The sequence below is a fragment of the Sinohyriopsis cumingii genome, chromosome 8, assembly GCF_028554795.1.
Source record: "Sinohyriopsis cumingii isolate HCF-2022 chromosome 8, ASM2855479v2, whole genome shotgun sequence".
NCBI classification, from domain to species: domain Eukaryota; kingdom Metazoa; phylum Mollusca; class Bivalvia; order Unionida; family Unionidae; genus Sinohyriopsis; species Sinohyriopsis cumingii.
Genome location: NC_142968.1, coordinates 40,465,737 through 40,490,382, shown reverse-complemented (window position 1 = coordinate 40,490,382; position 24,646 = coordinate 40,465,737). Strand labels below are relative to the sequence as shown.

Here is a 24,646-nt window from a genome sequence, read left to right as displayed (position 1 = left end):
TCTGCCACAAAATCAAGTCTCCAGATCCACTATAAAAGAAAATTGACGCAGAAGCTGTCTCCCAGTAAATTTATAACGACGACTTACATCTACACCTTGAAATTTAATGAGTTCAAGTCAGAAAAATTTAGAAGGACAGAATGGCCAAAGGGTATGTTCCGCCCTTTGTCAATACCAAAGCCTATAAACACGTGGTGCACCAGAGAGGAAGGAAGTCTCTACCAACGCAAACGTGTACAGATTAGTGTACCGCAAGAAACTCATGCACGAGAAGAAACTGACTATTATACCCCATTCAAACGTATCTCTCCACTAGCCTCCATATTCCGACAAAGCTCTGTTTCCATTATTTGTGCAAAACGGAAAACAAATCGATCCGACATGACAGAAACTGGGGCGAAAAGGAAATTATAAGTCTTTCGGGGTGTGTGTGTGTGTGTGTGTGTGTGTGTGTGATCAAAACTTTGGAACCAGGGGTCTGCCGTAAACAACAAAGCTTGAGACCACTAATCTTTCAGGAAACCGATTGGGATCATTCAGTAATGAGGATGTTTTTTTAAATTTAAGACCAAATCCCCGAATATAACCTGATTATTTTTTAATCTGGATTTAACATTGTTTAATTTATTTTGTTATTTGAACTGAAAATACATGTATGAATATTTCTTAGTTTACCAACATCTCTTTTCTTTGGACTACAAAATGACACTTAATACAGCCGGTAGAAAGTGGCGTATAACTTAATACAATTTTAGAGTCGTAACGTTGATGCTTTTTTATTTTTTGTTTATATGTATACTGTATAGTTAAGAATATGAAATACCATTAACAGGCATGAAATACGGCGCGCAATGTAAGGGGGTGATACCCTGTGTTGTAAGAAGGATATTTTGCTGAAACTAAATTTTCATATTCTGAATACAGAAGGCTGAAGCGTAGGAAAGTATGTTCACACCTGAATAACCAAAAGAGATTTTTTAGAATTACTAAAATATTCTGAATTACAATATCATCATATATGTTTTCTAAAAAAAACCCCATATCTTCCTTATCCATCATACAGGGTGTGGTTCTGTTCTTTCCCTCGGATTATTTCCAATTGGCAACGATCAATATTTTGTGTGCACTTTTCAATTGCATTGTACGATACTAGAAAAGTCATTATTTAAAAAAGTAATTTAATGAAACTACTACGTGCGCCTGAAACTCAGATTTACTGTGAAATATTTCTGAACATAAATTCGCAAACGATGATATTGAATATGAATACTATTTGATTTTAACATGTTCTGTGTATACAAGCTTGCATATAAACCGAAGTCGAAAGTACTTCTGGCATAATCAATATGTGCACAGGTACACTGAATTTTAACTTCTGGAAATAGCAAAATAATATGTTCGCTTGCGAAAGTTTTTCTGAAGCTTTTAACATAAGCGATAGATGATTATTTTTAGCATAATGAAATACAAAGGTTTTGTATATTTGTCAATCCTTTTCAAGTTTGGTAGTTACCTTTCTTCATTTTTGACATCACTGACGCTTTATCGCTTTTATAAATGGATTCAACAAATGTTTCACTTTTTTCACTATCATCACCAATATCTTATTTGTACTTAATTCAAGACAGGTAGAAATTGAAAGTGTAGTTGAAGTCCTAGGGAAAGGGAAAGCAAGTGCGTTCATCAAGGTAAATCACAATCAAGGAAGTACTGTTGCAGCATTTCATTGAGAGGCCGGTCAGCGAATATGGGTACCCGGTGGGTACGGTTCCCAAACCTTTGCATATATTTTTTAACCTTTTACTGACACTCGTCTATTGCCCAGTGGTGATGCAACACATAGTAATTGATGGTAAAAGTTGCCACGAGGGCATTATAATTGTATTTGCAAATTCGGATTATCTTGTTACCATTCCGAAACCCTTAATAAAAACTGAACATTTCCTAATGCCTCTTTTATGAAGTTTTCAATCGTCTTTAATTGCTGAAGTAATGTGCTTTTTAATAATTTATTACGATAACATTTATTACAAGAAAACACGTTTACAGCAATGTTCTCCTTTAGTCCAATCACGATTACATTAGGACTTTCTCTTCTATGTGACATGGTTGATTACAATGAACGTAACATATAATACAGAAAGACCGGTGTCGTTATGTGTCCAGTGTCTGTCACGTACTTAGGCTTCATCGATGTCTTATCTCTGCATTATTCACGACAGGTAGTAAATCCCAGGTAAAGGGAGAACAAGTGCATTCAACAAAGTAAATCACCATCAAGGAAGCACTGCTGCAGCTCTGTATTGTGGTACTGGTCAGCGGGTACAAATAAAAGGTGTGTATGGTTCAGATGGCTTTTGGATGTATGTTTTCATCTTTTTGCGACATTTTTTTTCTGTGCCCCAATGATGATGTAACAAATCGTAATATATATGCTTGTGTGTGCAAGCGTGCGTATGTATATCGTTGTTTTCTAAAATTAAAGATATTAAATTGCTATTTAGGTGTAAGGCATTTTGCGGACCTGAGCGATAGGAAAATTATATATAGATATATTTAGTATATGTTTACCTAATTAACTTTGTCATTATCTACAGGGTACCTTACGTATGAATATTTAATATGATTTCATATAAGTTCAAAACTATTTGCTCTGCGCTAATCGCTATTCTATTTGCACTGCGTTATACCTGTGCGTTTTCGTTCTTGCGGTGTTGCATTAAAGATGATGATTTACCAGTCATATACAAATCGAGAATTCTGGGATATTTGTTATCTGATCAACGCCAATACTAGGTCATGCTATATTGATTGTCCGACTCATCACTCAAATTATAGCCTTGACAGTTACGAAAGTGAAAATATCTTCATTAGGCATATACAGTTTTAAACTAAGACTCTATTTGAGACGAAATTCAAATGATTTGTCCATCATTTTACCCAAAATACGTTTACTAGTAATCCGTAAAGGTGTCATCACCTTTATCGGTGCTTGTCAACTAGTATTATTAAAGTAGATTCTGATTTCAACCAGATTAAGGAAATATCAACTATTTTGACATAATTTAAGGAAGGAAAGAAAACCAAAACTATTTTGTAAATTCAATTCCACGATAAAGTATATTTGAGATGGGGTATTAGTCTGAAATATTGAATTTTAGATTCTTTAGCTATCGTGAATTATCTGTATTCTATTGTAAAAGGCAGAAATGATGCAAATGTATGATGTTGGTAAGTGAAGGAATATCGTAGTTTATGAAGAGTCATTTCGGAATGTTGATATTGGAATGTAATGTTGTATGTTGAGTATTTCAATAAAGAGTCCATTCGTCAGAAACTCAAAGAGGCTTGTGTCGTTACATCATCCCGAAGTACCCTCGCATCGCCATGTTCCTTAGGGTATGCCATATCTTCGTTGTCAAAGTGACACCTCTTTCAAGAGAGCTTGAACTCTTCTTCTTCCTTTCTCTCTCTCTCTCTCTCTATCGTGTCATGAGAACAGCTAGACTAAGAGTTTATGAGACGAACAGTCTCGTAAAATCTAAATAAAACCGAGACATTACATGAATGCATAAATAACTAAAGGAAATTAGAACATAGACTCATCATCGATATCTAGGCATAGAAGTCTCTTAGAAAAGATAATCATTTAAATTTTCTATTTTCAACAGCATTTAAACGCCCTACACTAACAACATTCTTACCGTTCATAGACTATTAGTGTGTTCACTTGAATGTCATACAAGATGCACTGTTCTTTTTATTCTATTGCGGTTTTGTTTTTAATAACATTAACTTTGTAAACTAATGTATTTGAAGAAAAAAATGCATACTAAGATAGGATGCCACCATAAAGCTGATTGAAATTAAGATGAGATACTGTTTCGAAATGTCTGAATACCTTGGCTAAAAAAAACATTTATCATAAAAAGAGACATGATATAGACTTGTACTAAAACATTCAAATCTGTTCAGTAAATAAGGCAAGCAAATTGACAATTATGTAGGAAAGGTGAATAATAACATTTTTCTGCAAACAGCCACACTCTCGAAATAGAAGCTTGAGGAAAATGTAAATAAGCTTCAAGATAATAATTGTTTTCGTTTTGTAATCTTATTCTTTTGATTTGCTGCAATTTGAGTTATTGCCACTTTGTTAGATAATCAGTATCACCTGAATTACACGAGTGAGCAGGCATTTTGATTTAATTATTTCAAACGAATTTTGATAACATGAACTGTACACCCTAATTTTACATGATGCATAGAGACAGATTGTCATTTGCCTTAATACTAATCTGCTCAGGTTTACATATATACAGCAATGTTTCTTGATCAGAATATCCGTGGCTCTGAGAAATAATTGTACAAATATGCAGTTTCAATGGAAATAGGTACACAAAAAGTGAGAATAGTTTATTAAGCTCACAATGGAATCATAATAAATCACTGCGAACAGTATATTAGTCTCTATATAATAGTTGTGTCGAAGTGAAATGTTGCCTAATATCTAAATGGAATTGCGCGTGTGATTTGGATGTTTAACGTAGCTTTAAAAATTTCAGTCATATCGCTACGATGTTTGCAGTGTTGCATTTTAGAGTGATTGTCCAGCACAGGGGCATCATGCCATAAACATGAAACATTATGTCCCACCCAGTCACATTATCCTGACACCAGGCCGAACAGTCCTAACACTAAATTCTTAATGCTGAGCGCCATGCGAAGCAGATGCTAGTATAATTTTGATAAGTCTTTGGTATGATGTGGCCGTGGATAGAATACGCGACCTTCCACATCCGCGGCGGATGCTCTAAACAGTCAGGGAATTGGAGCGGTCACATCTGGAATTAAATACCGTATAATACCAACCATACTCATTTTTTCCTTTCCATTTTAAATATTCTTCAAGAATATTTATGTCGCTTATATATATATGACTATCTGATTTTGGTGATAACGAAGATGTTGCTGACGATGACAGTAAGGACTTTTTTTTTGTATTATTGATTTATTACAGGACAGCGTGGCCCTGGGTCTATTGGTCTCATCACTGCCATCTCAGCTTTGTCCGCGTGGGTTTGAGTCTTGACCTCGGCCAATGTGGGTGTATGAGAAAGCATGCAAGTAGCTCCCGTGTCGGAGAATGTTACCGGATTTTTCCGATTTCTTTCCCCACCAGTTATTTTGACCGCCATGTATTACCTATCATGCGATGGAAAATGACGATATCCCAAAACAACAACATTAAAAGACAGCGATATTACCATGAAGAATAATAGGTATGAAAAAAACTATGTATGTCATCTTTTTTTCTTCTGGTTTAGAAATTTCACCGTCTTGATTTATTTCTTTACTAATATCAATATATTCTCTTTGAAGATATACAATTTCTGAACTTGACATACCGTATAAAATAGCATAATTCTTCTGCTGTAGTTTTGAAAGAATGTAATTAAAATTGATCACTTAATTTCTCGCCTGTTTATATTTTTCGGAAAAATCAACAAAGTAACATGTATCATATACACATTATTGTTTACGAATTTATTTGTTTTACAGAGCAAGTTTATAAACATGATTTAAAATCGAGAATGACCCGTTATACGGTATATATTGCAATGCCAGGACGCATCTCAAAACAACCCTCTCATTGTGATTCGCGCTCTCCACAAACATACTGGCGTACCAAAAACTTGCCACCTACGGCTGCCTGGTACTTTACATAACGTTACTTAAAATTTTAAGGGAAATTTAGGAACAAAAAAGTACATAATTCTCATTAGTGAAACACCCATAATCAGTATGAATATCGTACGTAAAAATTTAAGAAAATCTTGGGCGGAACGTTGTTTTGTGAAACTAAGCCCAGGATGTTTCTATCTGTAGCCAAAATCTACCATTTGCGTTGATATTATGACGAGTTATCGTCACCTAGTAACGTCAATGAAGTTATTACGATGCAATGAAAACCACGGGAGTGAGATTAGCTTAAAATGGCCGCTATTTCCATCCTAATGCCTTTTTAGCATGCGACGATAATGCACGGATGACATTCCCAATGCGCCACCGTCATGATGTCTGCCACATGTGATAATATCACGGATAAAAATTGTAGTCACGTCAATCAGAAAGTTCTCAACCCTTTCTGTCGCATTCTTGTATATGACCTTGAATGTAAACCGTTTCCGTTCTGAATGGTCATCATGCCCATATGTGCTGTTGTTTTTACGTCATTTGACCTTCATTGATGTCATAGCAGTTCTGTGATGTACCATTAATAATAACAACGTCAGCAATAGTTTGAAGCTATTAAACCAAATATAATTTTTAAAAGATCATTCGAAACTGCAGTTATAATTTTAGAAATTGAATGGTTGAAACGTCGCCCAGTGACAGTTTCAGCACCTGTTTGTTTATAACGATCAATATTTTGGACATCTAACCGATATTCTTCCAACAATATTTTACCAGTTTGGGAGGAATGAATATGATTATTTCGTATCTCTCTCAGAATGTCGAAAAATAACAATAACTTTCTCATGTAATTGAATTAACGAAAAGGTTATATTGTCACTCTTGTCAAACTGCCATTAAGTCGGAGATTTGAATCTGACTGGTGAGTTATGCATTGTTACCTCAAAGTAGGAATATAGAAAAGGTAACTTCGCTTGTATAAAGTGGCAAATTAAATGAGTCAAACAATACTAGAGCTATTAGTACAAGATACATATGTATATGTTTATGAATTTCGCCATCTTTAACTTATATAACTTGTTGAACGTCAATGTTCCTGTTCAATATATAATACAAGATTTATACAACCATTAATTTCGTATATATTTTAAGCGTTTAAATACGAATGAAATCTCTTAAAAGCGGTATTAGAAATGGACAATCATTTTATTAATATTTTGTTAGAGTTAAAAAAGATTTACCGATTTTAGCCTTTAATTGATATCTTTTAATATCAACTGCAAATGTTCTTCTGGCAACTGTTATTCTGAGGAACGTATGTCTGCGTCAGTTACTATTTGCTGCAGCATCACTGGGCCACAGAAGCATGAGAGTAGACGATGAAAGAGTCAATCCATAGGCTTGGGAACCTTGAAGGGCTTGTACCCACACCTGTTGACCGTCATCGCAATGTAGAACTGCAGCAGTGATTCCTTGGTCATAATTTATGTCGTTGAATGCACTTGTTCCCCCTTTCACTAGACCTTCAACTACAATATCTATTCTTACTTGTCCTGCACCAGCCATAGATAAGATATTGGTTAAGAAAAAGTATGTGCCAGATACTGCACAAGTAAAGATTCCGATCTTTGGATCGTATGCGTTACCTTCATTGTGATCAACCCTGTCAAATTGAAGAGAACGACCTGGTGTAATTATGACGGAAACTGCGGAGAACACCGCTGTAAATGCAGCCTTTCTTATGACTGTCCTTTTTACGTCTTTTGTTACACCCATATTTTGCACTAGAATAACAAGAAATAGAAAAAGGACAAGTCATCTTAATACATGCAGATCTATTAGTAGAATTTGTAATCAATGTTTGTAATAACCATTTCATAACAAATGCGTGAAATGTTGTTGAAATGTTCTTCTAGGTTTATAAATATTACAGTCAAAGCTGATAATTGCAATCAACAGTTCCATTTTAAGCCTGGTTATTTCTAAAAAATATACAGATGGGGAAAATTAATGCGAAATCATCGTGTTGCTTTAACGTATGAAGTGCTTGAATTGGAATTTTACTCATTTAGAAAATGACATAATTGAAAAAAATCGATACCATTGAAAAAATTTTGCAAACTACACACGAGATTAATCCACTTCAAAACAATTCGTCATATGGGAAGGTCGCAGTGATGATCGTGTAATTTTGTGCAAGCTGTGGGAAATGTCTGAGAGTAATAAAAGGCATGGATTCAGTTGTTTTTTGTAATGCGTTACGTCAATATCAGCATGATATTTATATTGATTTTCTGCTATGATTCCTGTTATTCTGTTTTGAATCTGCATTTTCCACGTTAGAAAGATGGAATTTCAGTTTATTAGTGGATCATTTAACTAGTCGACCAAAGTTCCCATATAGTGGGGAGGTAGAGTAGATAATAAATAAGTCTTTTGGTTTTGTAATTTATTAACAGGTAATGCTTGTTTGCTTGTTGCGCGAAAAGGATAGTACTATTGAAAACGTTTAAAGTGTTTTAGAACTATCTCCCACCATGTAGTCGTAAAAGTTCTTGACTTTGAGTAAGAAATGTGAACATCACGAACAACTGTACTGGCGGACATTTGACAAATTGAATCTACACACACACACACACACACACACACATATATATATATATATATATATATATATATATATATATATATATATATATATATATATATATATATATATATATATATATATATAAGTTAACAGAAAACAGTGAGAAATTATACTCGTCTGAATGCGATTCTTGAAGAAGAGAAGTTCCTTTATTTTGTCACCCATCTTAGCCTGACGAGACTCTATGTTGGAAACAACTCGTTGTATCCGGACGGAGCCAGAGGAAACGATATCCATATTGTCACCTGTTCTGTTGGCATCAAAAACATCCATATTCGTTTTTCAGCCTTTTGCAGCCTGTACTCTAATTTCTTCATATTCTCCAGTCGTCTGTGAGCCTCGTTAAGACGACCTTTAAGGACATCAATCTCTTCTAATTTTCTATTGATCTCACGATCGCGTTCTTCCAAAGTCGAAATTTTCTTCAGAAGTGCAGAAATAACTCCACCATCCTGGTCATAATCCAGTGTGTAATCTGCCGCTCCAAGATATAATGCTTGAAAGAATGAACACAAAAGAATTAAACTATTCATTCTGTCAGAAATCGTGGCAACTACCTGCTGCTCAATACGCCTCTCTTGCAGGACACTTATGTCCGCCACACGATTCTTTTATATAGGCCTGTATTAGTGTGATAAGACGACACATACGTCTTTGGTTACACCACCTTAGATTTAAGATTAAATTAGCTTTGATACTGTCCATTGTACAAATACATTCATGAAATGTGATATACATGAAATGTCATATACATGAAGAAACAAAATAACATACTTGCCTACACCGAACCTTTATATACATAATACAAACAAACATTCATGCATTCAGTTACAGACATAAAGACTAGGACACAGCTATTAAGGAGATATAAATATAGATAAGCAGGACAAGTTACATACAATGTTTTATCCCTCTATCATCGATGAAACTGCGATGACAGTGACTCTTATCGTTGATGTGGTTGAAGTCGTGAAGCCGTCGTTTGTAAATCTTTTGTCAGTTTCATATTCATATTTTAAAACTGTACTGTAAACCCTATGTATTAAATTAAATGATTACATTTTAGAATTTCACATTCATGCTAATCTGCACGAAATTCGAATGGTAATATTAATCGTTCTATAAATAAATAGATGTGGCATTGTATTACCCTATCTATGTTGTGTACAATTAAATTACCAGCGCCAGGGACCATTGACCTGTGATCTAATGAAGAAAAAACCAACACACACACATACATACATACATGCATACATACATACATACATACATACATACATACATACATACATACGATAAAGATTGCATTATACATGCAGAGAAGCATCAAGCACACAGTCAGAGATTATATGTTAAGAAGACAAAGAAGAGAAAGAGAGACTACAGGACAGATAAGTGCGAGTTAGTTTTATAATTAAAGAAAACAAGTCGGAGCAAATATACGAATTGTTATAGTTTACATTAAGTACAAGTGGTAGAATCTAGTTATTTTTTAAAGGCCAAACTATAATAACTGAACGTCGAGTCAGATATGGCGTTGTGAAATATGTCTCTTTTTACTGCTGCTACGAAAAATTCTGTCAGCTTTATCAAGCATACCCCAGTCCGACCTTTTAAAACATTAGGTTATGAATCCATTGAGTTTCGATGAAACAAAGTACTGATGGGGTGCATCAGATATGCGGAAGTCGTGAATATCATGAATCATGAATCCAGCTCACCCTACATTTATTTAAGCTCACCCAACAATTAATCTATCTTACCCTATGATTACTTCAGCTCACCCTATGATATCTCCATGCTCAACCTACGATTACTCCAGCTCACCCAATAATTACTTCAGTTCACCCTACGATCTCTCCGTGCTTGCATTCTCCAGCTCACTCCAGGTCACCCTACAATCGCTACAGCTCATTCATTTTGAACGATATGGTGTGCCATATCAATCAAATAAACAGAGTTCTCAATATTTCACTAAACAACAGATAGCCGTATTTTATATTATATAAATATTGATCCAACTGCAACTTCATTGATGTAGAAACAGCTTTCGCATACTGTTGCAGTAGGTTTGTGAAGTTTGTTATGATCGATAACAAGAACAGCCAAACGTGACCATGATCTACCGGCATATTATGCAGTTGGGACCTGGCAATAGGCGTGTATACACGGATTTGTCCACACGCCTCCCAGTCAGTACAAGTCTGTCTCAAGATTCAATTTAGAGAATTCAACTTCGTGCTTGATAAGATTTCACAGATGTCTTCGGTTACATCATTTCGCTCTCACAGTTTTGAAATTGTAAGTTAAACATACATATACAGATATAGGCAGAGGAACAAACTTGAAAATAGAGATAGAAGAGACAGACATACAGAAAAATAAAATAACATAGATCTATGTATTCTTTAAAACGGATGATTACGTGTTTGTTTCAATGGGTTGATAAGAAAAAACTATCGTCAGTTTATAATGGCAAATAAAGAAATGCCCGTTTCATTTTCTTATTTCTGCTTTTATTTTAAAGAGATTTTTGGTACTATCTATATCTTATTTCACTCATTTCGGACACTATTTTATAAAAATATTTCTGATTGGAATAATACGTGTTTCGAGATAATATCAGATGCAGACACATAGCCAATGTTTTCTTCTGGTTGTTGAAATATTCAGTTACAGTTATGGATTGGTTACGTATGTGTACGTGTCGAAAGTGCTTCATTGTTTTCTTGGCCATCATGGAAATAACGGATGCAAAGAGCAATAATTTTGACTTAAATAATGGTTCAATTCAATTTGAAGAAAGATATATCACAGTGCACAATCGGTAATATATTCTTACAAAGTAGAATATTGCACGAATTAAATGCAGTCAGTACTTACCTCTGTCCTACAATTAACAGGTAATATTTATACTCTTCTGAATGTCACAGAATAAGGCAAGAAATAATTTGTTTCACCTTAGAACGATTTGATCATTATCGTCGTACATGCGTGCAACGTTACCTAAGGTGAATAATTGTTTTCTAGGTAAGCAACTGAACTAACACGTACCTCGTCGTAGATAAGATTGCGGTGAGATTCACTAAAAGCACGGTAAGCACAGGTATTTTACCCTGACTAATACTTACTCTACTGTGGATTTAAGGCAAGTTCCGTTTCTGACACACTGGTCAATGGATCTTGTCAAGGAGTGAACGTTTTCCATTTGTGTTCTCCAGCCATAGGGCTGTTTAGGGCTGTCTGAAGCTATTTAGGGCTTTTTGAAGCTGTTTAGGCTGTCTGAAGCTCTTTAAGGCTGTCTGAATACGTTTATGGCTATCTGAAGCTGTTAGGGCTGTTTAGGGGACTGTCTGAAGCTGTTTAGGGCTGTCTGAGGCTGTCAAGCTGTCAGTACTGTCTGTAGCTGTGTATGTCTGTGCGCATGGTGGATCCATGAAGGGAGGGTGTAGCCAATACAAGTGGGCCAACCCAATCTAGGAAAATGTTGTGCTGTCTGTGCGTATGTGTCTGCGGGTATCTCAGGCTATCTGTCTGGCAGTCTGTCTGTCGATATGGAAGACGATGTAACCATCAATGCCATACGAAGACGAAACCGCTAGTTTGTAAACTTGTGCGCATGGTTGATCAATGAAGGGTGTGTACGGCCAATACAAGTGAGAGCCAACCCAAGAATTCGGGAGAGCTGTGTGGGTTGTCAGTAGACACATTTTGCAAGTTTTACAAGTATATATATAAATCATACGGCTGTACAAATGACTGAGACATGTTTGTTTCAATTGGCTGTTTCAGTTGAGTACAATTGAGTCGTTTTGTTTACAACAGAATATTTGAATCTTTATTTTGAAAACATGATATTACGTGAATCTCACTTACATTCCAGAGATTATTTGAATCTCACTTTCATCTGAATCATTTTTATTTTCTTACTTGTGACTGTTTGGATGGAGTATTTGAATGATAGGTGTGTTTGGAGCGTGAAAGATATATATTTTATTACTTCATTTTATATAAATTATGCTCTTTCATCACATTTCATCACATTGTGTTGCGTGGTCATCCGATCCAGGCATCCATTCAGGTCTATCCTGTTACACTGAAGAACATTTGGGATTTAGACGAACGTTATCGTGAGTTTGATTGAAATTTAGAAGAGTTTGATGTGCTGAAAGAGCATATTGACTTGGCTCAAACACGTTTGGCGAATATGCAAGAACTAGAGCACAGTTAGCAAAAGACTGACGAACGAACACGGATATTAGAAAATCGTGTGAACCACAAAAAGCTGACTCTAAAGTAAAACCCTCATTTACCATGAAATATTGATACAAACGGACCGCATGGCGATAGGGATATCGGTTCCTCTTACTCCTGGCATCCTGTTTCCAACATATAGTCACATGTGGCTGGAGCTGGGGGAAAGAATCACTGAACGTGTGAACTACGAGTCGCATTTATATAGCAAATATTTCATATGGTTTTAAGGTTAAACCTGTAATTAGTATAAATATGAAAAATATTGCTGTGTCAAATACTCTCCTACACACTTCTTTTGCATATTAAAATGTCTTACTTTCCGAAAGTTAAAAAATATTTCGATTACATAGCTGAAGAGATGCCTGAACCACTAAAAACTCTTTATGGTGGTATGATCCTTTTCGTGCAATAAGCACAAATATACCGATTAATGAATTCAAAACCAAAAGTCTCATTTACTATCTACTCTTCTTCCCCTTCTTACTAGGCCTTTGGATTTTTAGTGAAATTGTTCGCTGATAAATTGAAACTCCATCGTTTTCGGACGTAAAATGCAGTATCAAAACAGGATAATATGAGTAATAGAAGGGAATCAATATAAATAATATGCCAATTTCAACCAGTCGAAACAAAGATGACATATACAGAGAGGAAGCGTTCTTAAGTATACTATGCGATTGATTGAAGTGATTCACACCGCAGTCCATGGAAATTGACAAAGAAAAGCAAAGTGTAATGTCTGTCAATTACAAACATATCAGTGAAATATATATTGAACCATTTTGTTTTTAATTCGATTATTAACGAAGGCTACACTCCTTGTGTTTCCGATTCCAAAACATGTAAGGAAATATATTTAAGCTCCGTTAATACTTTTCAGAACCAGAAAGAAAATACGTTCGAATAAAAAACCTTAAACATAAATATTTCGAATAAATGTAGAGAATGATTTAAAATGTACCTAGCTTTTAATTGGCAACGATCAATATTTTGTATGCACTTTTCAATTGCATTGTACGATACTAGAAAAGTCATTATTTAAAATTTTTTTAAAATGAAACTACTACGTGCTCTTGAAATTCAGACTTAATGTGAACTATTTCTGAACATAAATTTGCAAGCGATGATATTCAAGATGAATGCCATTTGATTTTAACTTGTTCTGTATATACAAGCTTGCATATAATCCGAAGTCGAAAGTATTTCTGGCATTATCAATATATGCACAGGTACATTGAATTTTAACTTCTAGAAATAAGAAAACATTACGTTCGCTTGAGAAAGTTTTTCTGAAGCTTTTAAAATGAGTGATAGATGATTATTTTTAGTATAATAAAACACAAAGGTTTTGTTTATTTGTCAATCCTTTTCAAGTTTAGTTGCCTTTCGCCATTTTTCCCATCACTGACGCTTTATCGCTTTTATAAATGGATTCAACAAATGTTTCACTTTTTTTTACTATCATGACCAATATCTTATCTGTGCGTTCGTTAAGGTAAATCACAATCAAGGAAGTACTGTTACAGCATTTCATTCAGAAGCCGGTCAGCGAACATGGTTACCCGGTGAGTACGGTTCCCAAACGTTTGGATATATTTTTTTACCTTTTACTGACTCTCGTCTATGGCCCAATGATGATGCAACACATATTAATTCATGGTGACCTGCTTTCCCCAGGGTAAAGGTTGCCACGATGGCATCTGCAGATATAATTTTAATTGCAAAATCGGATTATCTCGTTACCATTCAGAGACCCTTACTAAAAATTGAACATGTCCTAATGCCTCTTTTATGAGGTTTTTAATCGTCTTAAAATGCTGAAGTAATGTTGTTATTAATAATTTATTACAATAAAATGTATTACAAGAAAACACGTTTACAGCGATGTCCAATCACGATTGCACCAGGATTTTCTCGTCTATGTGACATAGTTGATTACAATGAACGTAACACGTGGGACATAAAGACCGGTATCTTTATGTGTCCAGTGTGTGTCACGTACTTTGGCTTTATCGATGTCTTATCTCTGCTTTATTCAGGACAGGCAGTAACTGATTTAATAGTTGAAAACCCAGGTAAAGGAAAAACAAGTGCATTCAACAACGTAAATGACCATCAAGGAAGCACGGCTTTAGCTCTGTGTTGTGGTACCGGTCAGCGGGTACAAATAAAACGTGTGTATGGTTCCCAAGCGTTTGGATTTATGTTTTCATCTTTAGTAACATTTTCTTCTGTGACCCAATGATGATGTATGAAATGGTAATATATATATGCTTCTGTGTGCATGCGTACTTATGTCTATCGTTCTCTTTTAAAATGAAAGATATTAAATTGCTGTTTATAAAACGCATAGGTATACCTGAGCGATAGCAACACTTTATATAGATACTAATATATTGTGTAGATGTTTAACTCATTAACTTTGTGATTTTCTACAGTTCACCTTACGTATGAAAATTTAATTTTATCTGGCGACAAAAAAATGTCTCTGAAAGCTATGATGCCATATAAGTTCAAAACTGTTTACTCTGCGTTAATCACTATTCTGGCCTATACATGTGCGTTTTCGTTCTTGTGGTGTTGCATTAAAGATGATGATTTACAAGTCATATACAAATCGAGAATTCTGAGATATTTGTTATCTGATCAACACCAATACTAGGTCATGGTATACTGATCTTTCGAATTATCAATCAAATTATCGCCTTGACAATTACAAACGTGAAAAGAGTGTCATTTGGCGTATAAAGTTTTAAACTAAAACTCTCCTTGAGACAAAATTCAAATGATTTGTCCATCATGTTACCCAAAATAAGTGCACCAGTAATCCATAAGGTTGTCATCACCTTTATCGACAAATAGTATTATTAAAGTAGATTACGATTGCAACCAGATTAAGGAAATATATATTTTGACATATTTTAAGGAAGGAAAGAAAACCAAAACTATTTTGTAAATTCAATTCCACTATAAAGTATGTTTGAGATGGGTTAAAAGTATTCAGATCCCTCTTCAATAACTGTAGTCTGATCTATCTCTCTCTCTCGTATTTTCGATGCGAGTTAAACGAATTCGAGATTCGCAAAGAGACATGGAAGTAATCATATTCATACCTCCCAAACTTTTGGTATATTTTATTGGAAGAAAGACAGGCTCACGTCGCAAGAATAGGTCCTAATAAACTGACAGGTGCTGAAAATATCACTTGACGACGTTTCAGCCATTTAATTGGTAACGTTATACCTGCGATTTTTGAATGATTTTAAAACGATGATTGGTTTAGTAGCTTAACAAGTATTCCTTATCTTACTATTACTGAAGGCACATTACATACTTTTTTTGTGTGACATCAATGAAGCTGTTGGGACGTAACATAAGGATATATACGGACTTAATTGCGATTTTAATGGCCACAATTTGCATCCCAGGTACTTTTCTAACATGCGACAGAAATGAAAGTTAACGTTCTGATTTCAGTAAAAACCCTTGTTTGCCGTGACGTTAAAAATATCGCAGTTGTAGCTGTTCTATTTAAATGGAAATTTTAACTGTGTTGGAAGACTATTTAAATAGCCTTACTGCGAACGGACATACATTTGATTGACTGTAGATTTGTCTTTTCAGAAAAAATAATCTAATTGAGTCACATTTAATATTTGGTGGGTGTGCGTTTATACAAATGTATAATACATTGGTTCTATGAAAATAACGTTTTTCATGTTGCTAATACTACTATTGCATGTCAGTAAATCAAACTTTGTTGTATTAGCTCAGTATGAAAACCAGTCTACACGGTGATGAAAGATCTTTATAAGTATATCGTTATGTCCGCAAGCTTCTTTATTTTTACTGGGATTAGAGATGAAACAGTAACTCTAAAGTGATTTTGGCTATGTCTTGCACGTAAGTCAAATTTCTCTGGCATAATTGATTGATCAAAGAACTATGCAACTATTGTCCGGGAGTGCGATATGGGGCAAACAACACCACCTTATCAATATGATCATATTTCACACGTCAGCGACTCTATCTCATTATTTTATTGATTTTAGTTTTTCTCGCACATTTCGTTACAGAAAAGGGGAATCGCTGGACATGGGTATTCTAGGAAAGTATTTTTATAATGTTAGGCTTGATTTTCATCCATCATTGGGGATGACAACCCTATTATGAGAACTACCAAACGCATACTATAATTTTATGACAATAAGAGGTTGAGACATGAGATGGAATTTTTAAATATATCGTATTGAAAACAAATTTCCAGCCTTCACAAAGAAATAATGATCGCATTGAACATATATTTTCAGCCTTCACAAAGACGAGTAAAGTCAAGCGCTTGTAAGCAAAAAATAACACTGTTGAGATTATACGAGCTTCATAATTGGATTAAGATTATTATTTCCTTTTTTCTGCTAACTGATATGCAATACAACGTCAATACCTTTGATATATTTTGCCTAACAGATATCAAACTGTCTTCGGTAAACAAACAATTATTTTTAAAATGTAGTGAAGGCTTACTTTAGGCTTTGCATGGAATGAATATATCGATATCTAGTTAAACTAAGTGAGTCCATGTGGAAGTGAATGTAGGAATACAATTTATACATTGATATATCACATTTATTATTGTCACTTTTGGTTATGGAAGAAAGCAACATGACGTATTTCCAGCGATCTTTCAAATGACTTCAATAAATATGTTCACATAACAGTTTTGAAAAATGTATTGCACTTTGAATAATCTAAATTTTTAATTGTTATTTCTGTATTGTGGAAACAACAGCGTTGCAACCATCGATAAAATACATGTACATTTTATTTGTAATGATATTCGTGCAACTTTTTAATGAGAGAATTTGAAGAATGGCCCGGCTTTAATATGTTGAGAACATTGCTTATAGTGCTCTTAGTGGTGACACCTCATCGAGTCGTCATGACGCCAATGAAGCTTGTATGATGTAAGAACAACAACAGATCTGAAGGAAGGTCAAAATTTCTACATTTGCATCTAAAGAGTTGTTTTTCTTCTTAAATAACCGAGGAAGTTCCAAGTTACCGTCTCGCCTCCTTCCCACGATCAATCTGAACATCTTGGTCTTTTTCTGATGATGGCCGAAAATCTTCGACTCGGATATATTCTTTGTGATCCTATTGAATTTCCCACGTTTTTAGCGAAAGTGCGTAAGGTTAAACGCGAGAAAGCCTTGTTCTTATAAAATGATACGTGCTGAAATAACACTCCAAGGTTACATTTCACGACACAACGTAAGTTTACGCACAGAATTTTCGTAAGTTTTAAGCTATAAAAGTATCTAATGCTACTTCATAAATGTGTTTCACAAAGAGATTCGGAGGAACATTCTTACGTTTAAGAAAAACTATTGCGTAAGCTACTCTTCTTCATGGGATGAAGATAATAAATGCTAAAATATAACAGGGCACATGAAAGATACTTGCAAAGAATGGCGACGACAAGAACAACTATAGCTATACAATGACCTCCCACAAATATCGGGCAAAAGTGCCATGACGAATTGGTCATATCAAATGAAATGTCGATATTATTTCTGCTTAATGAAGACGGGGTTAATATATCTGTGTGTGTGTGTGTGTGTGTGTGTGTGTGTGTGTGTGTCCAGATTTAAGATTTTTCAGGCCCCAGGCGCTCTTAGATCTGGAGCGCCACCATATGTCCAACATAAAGCTTTGAAAATAGACTCTTTAAAGACCGTTTCTTTCTGAAATAATACAAAAATTTTAACTGGTGTTTTTATATGCAAAATAAATACACTTTTAACAAATCCAGATTTTTATACTTTAAGATCTGCCGCTGCTTAGATTTCTTTCAGCTCCAGGCAGGTAGCTGCCTTCTCTGTCTAATGGGAAGAAAGTAATTATGTTTGTGTGTGTGTGTGTGTGTGTGTGTGTGTGTAAGAGAGAGAATGATAGATTTGTGATTGTCGAGCTATATAATACATGTCGATCAATATCATAATTTAACTTAACGTAATGAAGGTAACGATTAATTCATACTTCTTTAGCTGTCTATATCAAAATGGTTATCTAACCACCAATCTATATTTCTCGACTTTTATTTCCTTTAAATTCTTACATGTACATGAAGGTCCTCATGCTGTCGTTTTCAACGACAAGCCAACCGAGACCGCCATTTTAGATGAGAATGTAAATATGGCGTTTTATCAATCTTTTGCGTTAGATTCAGCCATCCATACTTGCTAGATATTCATTACAATAATAAAATTAGTGTTTCAGATAGGTATAAAGCTACTTTTGCTTAAATTATTTGCAGAATAAGACCAAATTCTGAAACAAACCCTCTCTATTTATAGGTTTGTCAATCGTTTGGATAAAAATACAATGTATAGAATGGGACGTGATGTAGATCCATTTCATTTAAATGGAGGATAATCTCAAATTAATTTCTCTTTGTCACCCATCCACCCACCCACCCACCTCCACACACCTCGCATATTCTCTCGTCTGATTAATTTCAGTTAATGACCACATATTATTAATATTGTTAACTAGAGAACGAAAATATGTTTCAATCCTTTTATTAACGAATTAAACTTTTCTGTAGACCTGTCTGTCTGTCTCGAGACGAGTTTTAACAGCAGTGCACACGACCAATTCAGCGTATGCAAATGAATTTATGCTAGCAATTTTTGAATCCTTACGTAGGTTACCTTATCAGAATTTCAGGGTCTTTTTTATACATATTTTAAGACTGTTTCGAATTGGACAGTTCTAAAAAAAAATAAAAAAAATGGATGAACCATGGCAATTTAGTTGGAAATGTATGATCCATGGCAATTTAGTTGGAAAAGTATGAGCCATGGTAATTCATTTAGAAAAGCATGCGTCATGGTAATTCATTTAGAAAAGCATGAGCCATGGTAATTCAGTTGGAAACGGTTGAGCGATGGTAATTCAGTTTTATGAAACTATGCCCAGGACGTTTCTACCTGTAGCCAAGATCTAGCACTTGCGTTGATATTGTTATGACGTTTTATCGTCACCTAGTAACGTCAATGAATTTATTATGATGCAACGAAAACCACGGGATTGAGATCAGTTTAAAATGGTCACTATTTCCATTCTAATGCCTTTTTAACATGCGACGATAACGTACGGATGACATTCCCAATGCGCCACCGTCATGATGTCTGCCATGAGAGATAATATCACGGATAAAAATTGTAACCAAGTCAATTAGAAAGCTTTCAACCCTTTCTATCGCATTCTTGTAAATGACCTCGAATGAAACCGTTTCCGTTCTGAATCGTCATCATGCCCATATATGCTGTTTTTTTACGTCACGTCATTTGACCTTGATTGATGTCACAGCAATTCTGTGATGTACCATTAATAATAACGTCAGCAATAGTTTGAAGCTATTAAACCAAATATAATTTTAAAAAGATCGTTCAAAATTGCAGTTATAACTTTACAAATTGAATGTTTGAAACGTTCCCCGTTGATATTTTTAGCATCTGTTTGTTTATAACGATCAATATTTTTGACATCTAGCTGATATTCTTCCAAGAATATTTTACCAGTTTGGGAGGAATGAATACGATTATTTCGTATCTCTCCCAGAATGTCGAGGGCATTTAACTCGCATGTCAAAATAACAATAACTTCTTAATGTATGCCCAAATAGTTACTAATTCATCAATCTCTTATAATAGGCATCTGCTTACAATAATATTATCTGAAAGGCATATATAAATGTTGTGACGACCTTTGAGACGATGGGTGTGAGTAATTTGGGGGTCCTCTCAGATAAAGCATTTGAATGTCGTGTCAAGGAGAGTTATAGTAAGAAATTATATAACTTTTAAGGCTGTAGTTTGATTGATGAATCAACATAACATGACATTGTTTCATCGCTTGTCACATTTCGGAGATTTGAATCTGACTGGTGAGTTATGCATCGTTACCGCAACGTAGCAAAAAAAAAAAGGTAATTTGCCTGTATAAAGTGGCAAATTAAATGAGTCAAGCATACTAAAGCTAATAGTAGAAGATACATATGTATATGTTTATGAATATCGACATCTTAAACGAATATGACTTGCTGAACGTCAGTGTTCCTGTTCAGTATAACATGATTTATACAACCATTACTTTCCTATATCAATACATGCGTTTAAAGAGGAATGAAAGCTCTTAAAAGTGGTATTAGAAAATAGACAATCATTTTATTAAGATTTTGTTAGAGTTATAAAGATATACCGATTTTAGCCTTTAAATTATATATTTTAATATCAACTGTAAATATTCTTCTGGCAACTGTTATTCTGAGGAAAGTATGTCTGCGTCAGTTACTATTTGCTGCAGTATCACTGGGCCACAGAAGCACGCCAGTAAACGATGAAAGAGTCAATCCATATGCTTGGGAACCGTGAAGGGCTTGTACCCACACCCGTTGACCGGCATCGCAATGTAGAACAGCAGCAGTGATCCCTTGGTCGTAATTTATCTCGTTGAATGCACTTGTTCCCCCTTTCACTAGGCCTTCAACTACAATATCTGTTCTTACTTGTCCTGCACCAGGCATAGATAAGATATTGGTTAAGAAAAAGTATGTGCCAGATACTGGACAAGTAAAGATTCCGATCTTTGGATCGTATGCGTTACCTTCATTGTGATCAACCCTGTCAAACTGAAGAGAACGACCTGGTGTAATTGTGACGGGAACTGCGGAGAACATCGCCGTAAATGCAGCCTTTCTTATGACTGTCCTTTTTACGTCTTTTGTTACACCCATATTTTGCACTAGAATAACAGGAAATAGAGAAAGGACAAGTCACAAAATATCTTAATACCTGTAGAGCTATTAGTAGAATTTTGTAATTAATGTTTGTAATAACCATTTCATAACAAATGCGTGAAATGTTGTTGAAATTTTCTTCTAGGTTTATAAATATTACAGTCAATAATTGTAATCAACAGTTCCATTTTAAGCCTGGTTATTTCTAAAAATATACAGATGGGAAAGATCCATGCGAAATCACCGCGTTGCTTTAACGTATGACGCGCATGAATTGGAATTTTACTCATTTAGAAAACGACACAATTAAAAAAAATCAATACTGTTGAAAATATTTTACAAGCTATACACGATATTAAACCACTTCAAAACAATTCGTCATATGGGAAGGTCTCAGTGATGATCGTGTAATTTTGTGCAAGCTGTAGGAAATGTCTGAGAGAAATAAAAGGCATGGATTCAATTGTTTTTTGCAATGTGTTACGTCAACATCAGCCTGATATTTATGTTGATTTTCTGCTATGATTCCTATTATTCTGTTTTGAATCTGCATTTTCCACATTAGAAAGATGGAGATTTCGGTTTATTAGTGGATTATTTGACTAGTCGACCAAAGATCCCATATGGTGGGGAGGTAGAGTAGAAAGTAAATAAGAATTTTGGCCTTTGAATTTATTAACAGGTAATGTTTGTTCGCTTGCTACGCGAAAAGGATCGTACTGTTTAAAAAGGTTAAAGTGTTTTAGAAGTCACTCAACCATGTAGTCTTATTCGTTCTCGACTTTGAGTAAGAAATGTTAATATGAAGAACAACTGTTTTGGTGGACATTTGACAAATTCAATCCATGTAAAAGCAGACGTATATATATAAAGCTTAACATAAAATAATGAGAAATTATACTCGTCTGAATGCGATTCTTGAAGGAGATAAGTTCCTTTATTTTGTCACCCATCTTAGCCTGACGAGACTGTAGGTTGGAAACAACTCGTTGTATCCAGACGGAGCCAGAGGAAACGATATCCATATTGTCACCTGTTCTGTTGGAATCAAAAATCATCCTGGTAGCTGATTTGTTCATCTTAAAATCAGAATTTTTATTATCCACAGGAGTTTCTAAAATCCGTATTCGTTCTTCCGCATTTTTCAGCCTGTACTCTAGTTCTTTCATATTCTCCAGTCGTCTTTGAGCCTCGTCAAGACGATCTCTAAGGACATCAATCTCTTCTAATTTTCTATGAAACTCACGGTCTCGTTCTTCTAAATTCGAAATTTTCTTTAGAAGTACAGAAATAACTCCACCATCCTGTCCATAATCCAGTGTGCCATCTGCCGCTCCAAGATATATTGCTTGAAAGAAAGAACACAGAAGAAATAAACTATTCATTCTGACCCAAATCGTGGCAACTACCTGCTGCTCAATACGCCTCTCTTGCATGACACGTATGTCTGGCACACGATTCCTTTATATAGGCCTGTATTAGTGTGATAAGACGACACATACATCTTTGGTTACGTCACCTTAGATTTAAGATTAAATTAGCTTTGATACTGTCCATTGTACAAATACATTCATGAAATGGGATATACATGAAATATCATATACATTAAGAAACAAAATAACATACTTGCCCACACCGAACATTTACATACATAATACAAACAAACATTCATGCATTCAGTTACAGACAGAAAGATAAGGACACGGTTATTAAGGAGATATAAATATAGTTAAGCAGGACAAGTTGCATACAATGTGTGATCCCTTTGTCATCGATGAAACTGCGATGACAGTAACTCTAATCATTGATGTGGGTGAAGTCGTGAAGCCTTCAATTGTATATCTTTTTTCAGTTTTATATTCGGTTTTTAAAACTGTACTGTAAACTCTATTCATTAAATTCAATGATTCCATTTTCAAAATTTCACATTAATGCCAATCTGCTTGAAATTCGAATGGTAGTAGTAGTAATAGTAATTGTTCTATAAATAAATAGATGTGACATTGTATTACCCTATCTATGTTGTGTACAATTAAATTAGCAGCGCCAGGGGCCATTGACCTGTGATCTAATGAAAAAAAGAACAAAAAAAGAAACAACAATACATACATACATACATACATACATACATACATACATACATTTGCAAAATTTAATTATGTTGTGTAGCCTCTTTGAAGCAACATACGTTGGCACAGCAGATGAGAAGCTCAGCTATGGCGATGATGGTGGAATTATTTATGTACTTCTTGGGATTGAAAGTTAGAAGAGGTCGATGTGCTCAAAGAGCGTCTTGATGATGCACAAAGAGGACTGGCGAATATGTAGGACTATGCAAAAGGCTGAAAAACGAATGCGGATGTTAAGAAAGCGTGTGAACAACAATAAAGCTGAATGTAAAGTGAACAAAGCAGTTACCATGAAATATATTGATACCAATTGACCACATGGCGATATGGACATCGTTCTTCTTCATCCGCAGGCATACGACGTCCTGTTTCCAACATATAGTCACTTGACGCTGAGCTGTGTGATATAATCGATGAACTTGTGAATTTAAAGAATCCCATTCAGACAGCTAATGTTTTATTTTGTTTTATGTTAAGCTCGTAATTACTATAAATATGAAAACTACTGCATTTCCATGGACTGAATGTGTCAAATATTCTCCACTACACTTGTTTTGCATATTAAAATAAATTACTAAAGGTTGTAAAAAGATTACGATTACATAGCGGAACCATTGAAATCGTTTTAGGGAGTAATATCCTTGTCGTGCAACAAGCAATACAATACCTCTTGATAAATTCAAACCTAAAAGTCTCATTTAGTATATACTCTATTTCTAATTAGACCTCTGGTCTACTAGTGAAATGGTGAGCTGATAAATTGAAATTCCATATTTCTCGGTTGCGAAATGCAGTTTCAAAACAGGATAATTGGAGCAATAGCAGAAAATCAATATAAATAATATGCTGGTGTCAACCAATCGAAACAAAGACGCCATATACAGAACAAACGTTCTTTAGTATATTATGTTATTGATTGAAGCCTATCACTCCACAGTTTATCGAAAGTGACAAAATTAACGCGAAATGTAAGCAACAGATATATCAGTGAAATATATATTGAATTTTGTTTTCGTTAATTCGATTATTGATGAAGGCTTCACTCTTTGATATTCCGATTCCAAGGCAGGTGGGGAATGCATTTATATCATTTGATGCTTTTCAGAACCA

General features: G+C 34.8%; 1 protein-coding gene across 1 annotated transcript; it reads right to left on the bottom strand.

Annotated features, from left to right (window-relative positions):
• Positions 1-20,830: 20,830 nt before the first annotated feature.
• LOC149793336 (uncharacterized) lies at positions 20,831-22,827 on the bottom strand. The gene is made up of 2 exons (XM_089966358.1): positions 22,309-22,827; positions 20,831-21,412 (listed from the first exon to the last, which is right to left on the bottom strand). The coding sequence occupies exons 1-2, from the start codon at positions 22,790-22,792 to the stop codon at positions 20,955-20,957; spliced, it is 942 nt and encodes a 313-aa protein (XP_089822484.1). The 5' UTR covers positions 22,793-22,827; the 3' UTR covers positions 20,831-20,954.
• Between the last annotated feature and the right edge of the window lie 1,819 nt (positions 22,828-24,646).